This window comes from Hemibagrus wyckioides, linkage group LG08 (assembly GCF_019097595.1).
Source record: "Hemibagrus wyckioides isolate EC202008001 linkage group LG08, SWU_Hwy_1.0, whole genome shotgun sequence".
In the NCBI taxonomy this organism is placed as follows: Eukaryota; Metazoa; Chordata; class Actinopteri; order Siluriformes; family Bagridae; genus Hemibagrus; species Hemibagrus wyckioides.
In genome coordinates this window covers 26,160,527-26,172,959 of record NC_080717.1, presented here as the reverse complement: position 1 = coordinate 26,172,959, position 12,433 = coordinate 26,160,527, and the positions used below count along the sequence as shown (strand labels likewise).

The window sequence follows — 12,433 nt, the reverse complement described above, 5'->3', positions numbered from 1 at the left end:
AAGGAAGACATACAAACCCTACATGATGGTGCGAGAAGCTAGAACAGGAATTTAGAACCTTTAGAGTGGACCTTTATTGTAGAATGAAGCATGTTGGGGTGTATGACATCTTTATTCCTGTTAGATGAACATACTTAGCACTTTGCTAATTTAGTAAATTTAAAGATATCTTAGTATTAGCTTGAAAATCCACTGCATTTTTGATATTTGTGTAAACATTTCTGGCCCAGAAATTAATTCCACTCATCTTTAAATGTTGAACAGATTGTAGGCTTTAGAAATTATTCAAATATTATAACAGTGACACACAATATAGATGTTTTTCCATTGATTTTTTTGAACATAATTGTTATGTTAATAATGGTGTTAGTCATGCTGAGGTTCATGGTTTTACTGGTGTTTATGGTGGTGGTAATGGTGTTGGAACTGATGATAATGGTGTCGGAGGTGGTGTTAATGATGTTGATAATGGTATTGATGGTAATGGTTTAATTGTGTTAGATCTGGTGTTCATGGTATTGATAATGGTATTATTGATACTGTTTTTAATGGTCTTGGAGGTGGTGTTGATGTTGATGGTTTTATTGTCAATGGAGGTGGTGTTAATGGTGTTGATGGTTTTAATGGTCTTGGAGGTGGTGTTAATTATATTAGATATGTGTTAATGGTGTTAATACTGGTGTTGATTTGAATGGTTTTAATGGTCTTGGAGGTGTTGATCCTGATTCCACACTGGTTACAATATAAACATATCTTTAATGGGATCGTTTTCTCTGTTTATATTGTAGAAAAAGCCCCTTACTGCAGTGATAAAGGAAGTGTGTGACAAGTAAGTGTGTCTGTCTGTCTCTGTGTGTCTCTCTGTGTGTCTCTCTGTGTGTCTCTCTGTGTGTCTCTCTGTGTGTCTCTCTGTGTGTCTCTCTGTGTGTCTGTGTGCATCTCTGTTTGTGTCTGTCTGTCTGTCTCTGTGTGTGTGTCTCTGTCTGTCTCTGTCTGTGTGTGTGCCTCTGTCTGTGTGTGCCTCTGTTTGTGTGTGTGCCTCTGTTTGTGTGTGCGCCTCTGTTTGTGTGTGCGCCTCTGTTTGTGTGTGCGCCTCTGTTTGTGTGTGCGCCTCTGTTTGTGTGTGCGCCTCTGTTTGTGTGTGCGCCTCTGTTTGTGTGTGCGCCTCTGTTTGTGTGTGCGCCTCTGTTTGTGTGTGTGCCTCTGTTTGTGTGTGTGCCTCTGTTTGTGTGTGCGCCTCTGTTTGTGTGTGCCTGTCTATCTGTGTGTGCCTGTCTATCTGTGTGTGTGCCTGTCTATCTGTGTGTGTGCCTGTCTATCTGTGTGTGTGCCTGTCTATCTGTGTGTGTGCCTGTCTATCTGTGTGTGTGCCTGTCTATCTGTGTGTGTGCCTGTCTATCTGTGTGTGTGCCTGTCTATCTGTGTGTGTGCCTGTCTATCTGTGTGTGTGCCTGTCTATCTGTGTGTGTGCCTGTCTATCTGTGTGTGTGCCTGTCTATCTGTGTGTGTGCCTGTCTATCTGTGTGTGTGTCTGTCTATCTGTGTGTGTGCCTGTCTATCTGTGTGTGTCTGTCTATCTGTGTGTGTGTCTGTCTATCTGTGTGTGTGTCTGTCTCTGTGTGTGTGTCTGTCTGCCTGTCTGCCTGTGTGTCTGTCTGCCTGTGTGTCTGTCTGTCTGTATGTGTGTGTGTGTGTGTCTGCCTGTCTGTGTGTGTGTCTGTCTGTGTGTGTATTCAATATGAAACTGTTCAGTGTAATTAAATCAGGTGTGTGCTGTTTTATTTCCCTGTTGTTCAGATGGAATCTCCCTGGACCAGAGAACTACGCTCTTCAGTATGCAGACGGAGCTCATACCTACATCACCGAGTCGGTAAGTCATTTCATCAGCTGTGTGTGTGTGTATGCACTCCTGACATTAAGATAGTAATGTAGTAAAGGTGTTCATCAGAAAAAAAGGGAGATTATTTATATGTATGTATATTTATGATCTTTAGTATCTGTGTGTACATGCGTTTTCAAAATAATTACTAATTATTAAATAAATAATTAATCTTCCCAGTATTTCTTTCTCTCTCTCTCTCTCTCTCTCTCTCTCTCTCTCTCTCTCTCACTCACACGGTGATCGTATCATGATTGTCAGGCTCTAGCTCAGTTGCAGAGTTTCTTCATAGCTGTGGCTTGTGCTCACTGTGTGACTCTGTACTTTGTGGTTTATTGTTATAGAATCGTTTGGACATTAAGAACGGCAGCATTCTTCGGCTGACCAAGGCTCCGGTGAGCGACTTCCTCCTCCATATAATCAATGTGTTTGTGGTCTCGAGTGTTTGGATTTTTATAACACACTGTTTGTGTGTGTGTGTGTGTTGCAGGGCCGGTGTGCAGACGACCTTTTTAAGGGCGTCCAGAGTTCAGACCCAGATGTGCGCTGTGAGTCCCTGAAGCAGCTGGCCGTCATCGCCACAGACATCACCTTCGCTCAGGAGTTCATCAGCCGAGATGGACACTCGCTCCTCGTCCACATCGTGGAGGACGCTAACGAGTGCGTGTTATTTCCAAAAAACTCCAGACACTCTCCAGTCTTTCATACACTCACTCTCTATCTCTCTGTCTCTCTCTTCCTTACTCTCTGTCTCTCTCTTTCTTACACTCTCTCTCTCTCTGGGTCTCTCTCTCTTCCTTACTCTCTCTCTCTCTCTCTCTCTCTCTCTCTCTCTCTCCCTCTCTCTCTCTCTCTCTGACACACACACACTTCAAAGATTCACCAATATTTCTTCTGCAAATATATAAGTTGTTTAACTGTAATGGTGTATTTTTATGGAATTGCATCACAAGTAATTTAATAAGTTAATTAATTTCATTAATGAAGCTGATCCTGAGTGCATGCGAGCAGCACATGTACATAATCAGTGATTTTCTGTTAAAATGTGTGTGTAGGGCTCCTCTGATTATGACACACACACTCACAGCCTTCATGGAGCTAATGGACCATGGGATCGTCTCCTGGGAGAACCTTTCCAGTGTTTTCATCAAGAAGGTGCGGATTGAGTCATATTCTTGTGTCACTGCTTTACCTTATCATGTTGCATATGTTAAACGTGTGTGTGTGTTCATATGTGCACAGATTGCGGGTTTTGTGAACGCCAAGGTGATGGACACCTCCATCCAGCAGGTGTCCCTGGACATCCTGGAGAGCATGGTTCTAAGCAGCAGTAGCCTGTTCCACCAGATCAGAGAGGAGATCACACTGGAGAGGCTGATCTCTCATCTGCAGGTGTATGTACACACACACACACACACACACACACACACACACACACACACACAAAATGACCTTATCATGTTGTCATGGTTACATGAGTGCTAATGACAGAAGACATATAATAGATAGTGAGCATAATATTAGCTACCAAGCTTATTTAGTTGTACTGTTTAATTTTTGCTATATTAAAGAAATCAGTTCAGATTATTCATCATGAAAATGCTAGAAGAATGTCTGCACTGCAAGAGATGGCAATTTTACGACTAAAAACAATGCAGGACCTTTTACTGTGCAGATCTTTAGATTTTCTTTTATTTTAGTGTCTTTCTTTCTTTCTTTCTTTCTGTCTGTCTGTCTGTCTTTCTCTCTCTCTCTCTCTCTCTCTCTCTCTCTCTCTCTCAGGTCTAACCAGCAACTTCAGACTAAAGCTATGGCTCTCCTGATGGCTCTGCTGCTGACCGCTGGAGATGCAGATCGGCAGGTAAGAGCACTTTTCTGTTACCCGTTTAACAGAAACTCCTCTTCTCTTTCTTCTCCTCCTTTAATGATCCCTGACTTCAACTCCTTTGTAATTCATCCTGTGCTATTTTTTTTTTGGGGATGGCACGACTCACCTTATTAGTCGTTTATTATCAGAACTTTGATCCTGATCACATGGGAATTACGGGAAAGGAGGAAGTCTTTTTTTAACATGCATGTTAAAAAAAAAAAAGTGGTGGCATCTCCATCTAAGGTCTGCTGCCTCCTGCAGGTGGTTAAGTGTCAGTGAATTGGGGGAAATTATTTTAGAATTCGAATTGGATGATGATTATTTTTCAGTTTTTCTTTTTTATGGGCCGGGAAATGATATTGAGAAAGTTTTCTGCCAAGCCTTGCCATTTCTTATCCTGCAGCTAACTCCGCCCTATGACTCAGCCAATCACGTTCTTCCTTCTAGACACATTAAGCCAACCACTGGATCTTTTCACACTGATGCTCCTGCTGCATCACAGGGCTGTGTAACACACACTGAGGAAAGTGCAATCTGCCCTCTTCCACATACATGAGACACCTTCACCTATGCCTATGATTGGCACATGTACCTCAGATTGACAGGATGGAGAGAATCTGACCCTCCCATTTCAGAGATTTCCGGCTATGGTGATATGGTGGTCTCCGTGAGCCTGAACAGAGCCGCTCGGCTCTGGTGCCTTTCTTTAAAAGGCATTTCTTGATGTCTGCGCCATTTGCCAGAAGGGGGCAGGGTTGATAAGTGGGAGGGACGACTTACAGTGGACTTAAAAAACTGGATTATTTTGATGATATCGCTATAATGTAGCCATTTCTGATTTCTTTATTATAGTATATTGGTATATGGCGTATATATAATGTGCTTATTTTTATTCGTGATGTTTTTCAGGATCTGTTTGCTTTCCTTGAAAAGAAGAATCTTCGCCAGTATATTCACAAGGTGAGCCGAGATCTGTAGCATTTTTAGACACGGATGTAAAACGGCTACGAGTTGATGTTGCTATTTAATTCTGCCTTCTGATTGGTCAGAAGCTGATTTTACTCTCTATAACAGCAGCTAATGAGCCTGTTCATAAACATTCTCGTTTTTATAGAAACGGCTCATTCAGGGACTATTAAGGCTAATAATAAACCAATTGAAAACGTGTTCTTTAAATGGAAAAAAAATAATTGTAAGGATGCTTATGATGAGATTATTTTTATTTAAGGTTTTTGGAAGGAGTCTCTATTTTCAGTGCTTTTTCTGCCATTAGGGAAAATTGTAAATTTCTGTTTTATTTAGTTTTTCTAACTTCATGAGAGAGTAAAAAGAGAGGCAGGAACTAAGTTGTTCCTCAACACTTATGGTAACCGTAAATGGATAAAAAAAAAATTGCAAAAACATTTTTAAAAAATAACAAAGGAGACAAATTGCTTTTTATAGGAGGAATTAAATGAGGACATGGAGTTAGAGGAAAAAAATAATCAGCTTCATGGTTGTAACAGTTTTCGCATCAAGTCACCTCACCTCATGGTTGATTGATTATTGTCCGATCACAGCATGCCTTAAATGGTTAAAATGTAATGAGAGAATTTTTACATTTGAAGGAAAATGAAAAGGAACAAATGGTTTAAAATAAGACTTTTACAGAACTGTTTAGTTCCTGAATAATTGTGATAAAATAGTCATGAGTTCATCATTAAACAGAAAGGATCCTGACCCCGATGCTCATGTTGGTGGATATGTTGCAGCTCATCCTCATCACATCATGTTAAGTCGTTCATCATTTCATTATCATCTTTCTTCCCAGAACATAATCCACAGCTCCGGTCCTATTGGAGATGAAATGGCTCACTATCTGTACGTGCTGCAGTCGGTGTGTCTGAACCACCTGGACACGAGAATGAGAACGCCTCTGGACTCCTTTAGTCAGGTGAGCTTCCTGTACGTCCAGGAGCTGAGCGAATCCACACGTCTCACATCCATGCTTTCATCATTCAGCAGTGCTAATGTGTTCTCTCTGTCTCTCTCTCTCTCTCTCTCTCTGTCTCTGTCTCGCTCTCTCTCTCTCTGTCTCTGTCTCGCTCTCTCTCTCTCTCTCTCTCTCTCTCTCTTTGTTTCTCTCTGTCTGTCTGTTTCTCTCTCTTTTCTGCCTCTTTCTTTCTTTCTTTCTTTCTTTCTTTCTTTCTTTCTTTCTTTCTTTCTTTCTTTCTTTCTTTCTTTCTTTCTTTCTTTCTTTCTTTCTTTCTTTCTTTCTTTCTTTCTTTCTTTCTTTCTTTCTTTCTTTCTTTCTTTCTTTCTTTCCTTCCTTCCTTCCTTCCTTCCTTCCTTCCTTCCTGCCCCTCTCTCTCTCTCTCCTTCCTCTCTCTTGCTGTCTGTCTCTTTTGGTCTATTTCTTTTTCTTCACTCTCTCTCTTTTTACCCAATTTTTCCATCTTTCTTTCTTTCACTCTCTTTCTCTCTCTCTCTGCCTCTCTCCCCCCTCTCTATTTTCTTCCTCTTCTCTTCTCTTGTGTGTGTGTGTGTGTGTGTGTGTGTGTGTGTGCATCTCAGGAACAGAGGGAGGCTCTACACAGTCTGCGTCAGGCCGTGTTCGAGACGGAAAGCGACGGCAGCCTGAGTAACGAGCGTCGGCGTTCTCTGTGTGCTAAAGAGTTCAAGAAGCTGGGATTCTCAGTGAGTGTGTGCTGGCAAGCTGAAGAGCGACCCGAGTCTCTCAGAGAGTCTTTTCTTTTTCTGTGCTGTATACCTGTAGCTGATGCAAGAATTGTGTGTGTGTGTCCATCAGAACAACAGTAACCCAGGTCAGGACCTGAGCCGGACTCCTCCCGGGCTTCTCGCTCTGGACACAATGACCTACTTCGCCTCACGTTATCCGGACGCCTACAGCAGGGTGAGACGCAATCACTGTATTGAGTTCATATGCTGTATTTTTTAAATATTTTGTCGATTGATTTTCCCTTCTGTTCTTTACAGCTTGCTCCATTTTATTTCATTTTATTTTTAAATATACATAATTTGTGGAAAATAAACTGTATGCTTAAGTCATTAAGACGTGTGTTTTATTCATTTAACGATGTGTGTGTTCACGCAACGGACTGCTAAGTAAACCATGTAACAGCGTTTCTTATCTTCACTGCTTTGGTGTCGTGTTCCTGATTTTCCAGAGTAGGAAACCATCTGAAACACACACAACTGTGCAGCACAGGCACTTTAAAGCTTTTATTACTGGATATATTTTTCTCTGTCTGGTCCTGTTATTGAGAGATGCCCGTTGCTGTGTAAGTGGTTACAGTAGCAATGATACCAGAGAAATTGATTAGAAATGTATGAAAATGAGCATACTAATATAAACCTATGTTTGAGTGACCGAATCGTGTTATGATGTAAACAGTGTGTGTATGCTGTAAGCTTTCCTTTTTTCTTTTCGTCTCGGCTCTAGTTTGTTTTGGAGAACAGCAGCCGCGAGGATAAACACGAGTGTCCGTTCGCCCGCAGCAGCATCCAGCTAACACTCCTGCTGTGTGAGATCCTGCGCATCGGAGAACCACGTCAGTTCAGACCTGAAACCCAAGCACCTGTTCTCTCTCTCTCTCCCTCTCTCTCTCTCTCTCTCTCTCTCTCTCTACTTCACTCTCTATCATCTGTCTATCTGTTTATTGTATTCATCTGTCTTGTCTTCTTTTTATTTAAGAAATCTTTGCACTGATCCACTTATACCTTCCTATAATGTTCTCGTTAAACTCTTCCTTCCTTCCTGCCTTCCTTCCATCCATCCATCCACCCTTCCTTCCTTCCTTCCTTCCTTCCTTCTTTCCTTCCTTCCATCCATCCATCCACCCTTCCTTCCTTCCTTCCTTCCTTCCTTCTTTCCTTCCTTCCTTCCTTCCACCCTTCCCTCCTTCCTTCTTTCCATCTGAGAAATTCTTACACCTTCCTATAATGTTCTGATCAAACTCTCTCTCTCTCTCTCCTCTGCAGCATCAGAAACAGGCTCGAACTATCACCCCATCTTCTTCGCCCAGGACCGGCTGCTAGAGGAACTTTTCTGCATCTGTATTCAGCTCCTGAACAAAACCTGGAAGGAGATGAGAGCCACGCAGGAGGACTTCGATAAGGTGCTTATTATTTATTGGCCCTTGTTAAACTTAATGACTCTTAACAATTAGATGATGGGAAGTATTGATTAGATCATAGGTCTAATGGCTGGTGTCCAATCTGGGGTGAATTCTGTGTTGCTAGGAAAGACCCTGGATCCACTGTGACCCTGACTGAGATCATAGAATTGATTGAGTAAATCTGTTGAATAAATATAACAATGCTGAATAATTTGTCTAAAAAATAATAAAATAAAATACGCTTACAGCCAAACCACGTCCAAGTTCATCTGATCTCAGTAGCTATCAGGGTCAGTTAGTGTTTGGATGGTAAGATGTAAGCTTCTTCCCAGATTTCCTCATTCAGTCATTCGTCCGTCTATTTGTCCGTCTGTCCGTCCATCCATCCATCCATCTTTCCACCCACCAATCCATTCTTTCATCTGTTCAACCATCCATCTATTCATTTGTTCATATATCTATCTCTATCTGTTCATCTGTCCATCTCTCTTTCCATCCACCTATTCATTCATTCATCTATCTGTTTCTGTCTGTCTATCTTTCTGTCTGTCTCTCTATCTGTCAGTCTGGTTGCAAACAGTCCTGAGTAGGTTAGCAACCTACTTACTGACTACAACTTAGCCACTTGGTCACTAATTTGATTGAAGAATCTCTCAGGGATTTTATTTAACATTATTATGAATTAGCACTAAAACACAGCGAGGGCTGTTCAACACTGACCCCCAGTATCTCACAGAAACTCTACTAATTAGCATCACTGACATGCTATTTTTAGCTAATTTTCTGAGATGAAACGCTGCATAGTCGGAGCACTTGGCTGTTAGCTTTAACAACACAACGGTTTAGAAAACTTTCATTAATTCTTGCTTTCACTCAAAAATCACCACAGTGTCCTGGCTTGTTTCTGCAACCCGGAAGCATCACTCAGGAGTCTGTAAGATATGAAACGGCTTCCGTTAGCGGGGCGTGTAGGTTTGGTGTTTAGCTTCATGAATAACACTCGAACGACGAAAAGCAAAGCTGACCTAGCGCCCACTTAGCTGAAAGAAAACGCTACTCTTCCTGCTAATCTCCTGTGGTGAAGTTTCTGAAGTGCCCTCTCAGTAGATGCTAGTTACTCAACCCAGGGGCTCTCTTTTTCTTTTTTTTTTTACAAAGCGACCTTTTAACCTTCAGGCTGGAATGATTGTCTTTTGTCCTCGTGGCCAGGCATGTGTGGTTTTTTTTTATGAGGGTATTAGCTCAACAATAGCAAGTCCACTCTGTAGCAGAAAGAAAGAGAGAGCGAGAGAGAGAAAAATCTGTTCCCTTTCACAATGGCCGGGTTAAATCAGCACTAAATAACACACAACACCCAAAAGCGTCAAAGAGCCGCTTCACAGACGGCGTGACGAAAGGCGTTGTAAACAATCGGCATTGTAAACATGCGCTCCTGTGTGTACTGTGTTGCTTTTCATTCAAAAACTGACAGGAACCGACAGAAGTTTTTAGAAAGTTCTGGTTCATTTCCCTCCAGCGTGCGAGGGACGACTGGGATGATCGCGGCATGTAGCTCCATCTGTTATTAGATGATAATATGATGTTATTAGTAAAAGAAGTTAGTAGGACAAGACAAAAAGGAATAAACGTAATAAAAATAATCTTCCGGCATTCTTTAAACTCCTCGAAATAAAGAAGGAAAGAAAAGAAGAAAGTAAACTGCGAAGAATGAAAACAAGCAGGAAAGGAGATGAGAAAAAAAGAGGGAAAGGAAAAAAAGAGAACTTTTCATGTGTAACTATCATAAACCCAACTCTTTTTAGCGCCGCCTCTAAACCATTAGTTCCTGTTAGTACCTAAATTAGTTCAGGAACCAAACATCCTCAAGTCTCCAGCTGCAGCATCTGTACTGGTGTCTGTAGCATCTGTACTGGTAGTGACTGTAGGGTCTGTACTGGTAGTTACTGTAAGGTCTGTACTAGTAGGGTCTGTACTGGTCGTGACTGTAGGGTCTGTACTGGTCGTGACTGTAGGGTCTGTACTGGTCGTGACTGTAGGGTCTGTACTGGTCGTGACTGTAGGGTCTGTACTGGTGACTGTAGCGTCTGTACTGGTAGTGACTGTAGGGTCTGTACTGGTGACTGTAGCGTCTGTACTGGTAGTGACTGTAGGGTCTGTACTGGTAGTGACTGTAAGGTCTGTACTAGTAGGGTCTGTACTGGTCGTGACTGTAGGGTCTGTACTGGTCGTGACTGTAGGGTCTGTACTGGTGACTGTAGCGTCTGTACTGGTAGTGACTGTAGGGTCTGTACTGGTGACTGTAGCGTCTGTACTGGTAGTGACTGTAGGGTCTGTACTAGTGACTGTAGGGTCTGTACTGGTAGGGTCTGTACTGGTAGTGACTGTAGGGTCTGTACTGGTGACTGTAGCGTCTGTACTGGTAGGGTCTGTACTGGTAGTGACTGTAGGGTCTGTACTGGTGACTGTAGGGTCTGTACTGGTAGTGACTGTAGGGTCTGTACTGGTAGTGACTGTAGGGTCTGTACTGGTAGTGACTGTAGGGTCTGTACTGGTCGTGACTGTAGGGTCTGTACAGGTGATTGTAGTGGCTGTACAGGTGACTGTAGCGTCTGTACAGGTGATTGTAGTGGCTGTACTGGTAGCGGCTGTACAGGTGACTGTAGGGTCTGTACTGGTGACTGAAACGTCTGTACTGGTAGGGTCTGTACTGGTAGTGACTGTAGGGTCTGTACTGGTGACTGTAGCGTCTGTACTGGTAGTGACTGTAGGGTCTGTACTGGTAGGGTCTGTACTGGTCGTGACTGTAGCGTCTGTACTGGTCGTGACTGTAGGGTCTGTACTGGTAGGGTCTATACTGGTAGTGACTGTAGGGTCTGTACTGGTAGGGTCTGTACTGGTCGTGACTGTAGGGTCTGTACTGGTCGTGACTGTAGGGTCTGTACTGGTAGGGTCTGTACTGGTCGTGACTGTAGGGTCTGTACTGGTCGTGACTGTAGGGTCTGTACCTGTAGTGACTGTAGGGTCTGTACTGGTAGGGTCTGTACTGGTAGTGACTGTAGGGTCTGTACTGGTAGGGTCTGTACTGGTCGTGACTGTAGGGTCTGTACTGGTCGTGACTGTAGGGTCTGTACTGGTCATGACTGTAGGGTCTGTACTTGTAGGGTCTGTACTGGTCGTGACTGTAGGGTCTGTACTGGTCATGACTGTAGGGTCTGTACTGGTAGGGTCTGTACTGGTAGTGACTGTAGGGTCTGTACTGGTAGGGTCTGTACTGGTCATGACTGTAGGGTCTGTACTGGTCGTGACTGTAGCGTCTGTACTGGTAGTGACTGTAGGGTCTGTACTAGTGACTGTAGGGTCTGTACTGGTAGTGACTGTAGGGTCTGTACTGGTAGGGTCTGTACTGGTAGTGACTGTAGGGTCTGTACTGGTGACTGTAGGGTCTGTACTGGTAGTGACTGTAGGGTCTGTACTGGTGACTGTAGCGTCTGTACTGGTAGGGTCTGTACTGGTAGTGACTGTAGGGTCTGTACTGGTGACTGTAGCGTCTGTACTGGTAGTGACTGTAGGGTCTGTACTGGTAGGGTCTGTACTGGTAGTGACTGTAGGGTCTGTACTGGTCGTGACTGTAGGGTCTGTACAGGTGATTGTAGTGGCTGTACAGGTGACTGTAGGGTCTGTACAGGTGACTGTAGTGTCTGTACAGGTGATTGTAGTGGCTGTACTGGTAGCGGCTGTACAGGTGACTGTAGGGTCTGTACTGGTGACTGAAACGTCTGTACTGGTAGGGTCTGTACTGGTAGTGACTGTAGGGTCTGTACTGGTGACTGTAGCGTCTGTACTGGTAGTGACTAGCGTCTGTACTGGTAGGGTCTGTACTGGTCGTGACTGTAGGGTCTGTACTGGTCGTGACTGTAGGGTCTGTACTGGTCGTGACTGTAGGGTCTGTACTGGTAGGGTCTGTACTGGTCGTGACTGTAGGGTCTGTACTGGTAGGGTCTGTACTGGTCGTGACTGTAGGGTCTGTACTGGTCGTGACTGTAGGGTCTGTACTGGTAGGGTCTGTACTGGTCGTGACTGTAGGGTCTGTACTGGTATGGTCTGTACTGGTCGTGACTGTAGGGTCTGTACTGGTCGTGACTGTAGGGTCTGTACTGGTAGGGTCTGTACTGGTAGTGACTGTAGGGTCTGTACTGGTAGTGACTGTAGGGTCTGTACTGGTAGGGTCTGTACTGGTCGTGACTGTAGGGTCTGTACTGGTAGGGTCTGTACTGGTAGTGACTGTAGGGTCTGTACTGGTAGGGTCTGTACTGGTCGTGACTGTAGGGTCTGTACCTGTAGTGACTGTAGGGTCTGTACTGGTAGGGTCTGTACTGGTAGTGACTGTAGGGTCTGTACTGGTAGGGTCTGTACTGGTCGTGACTGTAGGGTCTGTACTGGTCGTGACTGTAGGGTCTGTATTGGTAGGGTCTGTACTGGTCGTGACTGTAGGGTCTGTACTGGTAGGGTCTGTACTGGTAGTGACTGTAGGGTCTGTACTGGTAGTGACTGTAGGGTCTGTACTGG

At 43.8% G+C, this 12,433-nt stretch overlaps 1 protein-coding gene across 1 annotated transcript in view; it reads left to right on the top strand.

Moving 5' to 3' along the window:
* elmo3 (engulfment and cell motility 3) overlaps positions 1-12,433 on the top strand; it is a 32,597-nt gene that overhangs the window by 10,731 nt on the left and 9,433 nt on the right. Inside the window, exons 3-15 of the mRNA XM_058397506.1 lie at positions 789-829; positions 1,798-1,870; positions 2,224-2,274; positions 2,370-2,539; positions 2,935-3,034; positions 3,122-3,273; positions 3,662-3,740; positions 4,659-4,709; positions 5,560-5,682; positions 6,303-6,425; positions 6,538-6,642; positions 7,192-7,300; positions 7,731-7,867. Of these exons, the coding sequence (XP_058253489.1) occupies positions 789-829; positions 1,798-1,870; positions 2,224-2,274; positions 2,370-2,539; positions 2,935-3,034; positions 3,122-3,273; positions 3,662-3,740; positions 4,659-4,709; positions 5,560-5,682; positions 6,303-6,425; positions 6,538-6,642; positions 7,192-7,300; positions 7,731-7,867 (1,314 nt within the window). The remainder of the gene's footprint in view (positions 1-788; positions 830-1,797; positions 1,871-2,223; positions 2,275-2,369; positions 2,540-2,934; positions 3,035-3,121; positions 3,274-3,661; positions 3,741-4,658; positions 4,710-5,559; positions 5,683-6,302; positions 6,426-6,537; positions 6,643-7,191; positions 7,301-7,730; positions 7,868-12,433) is intronic.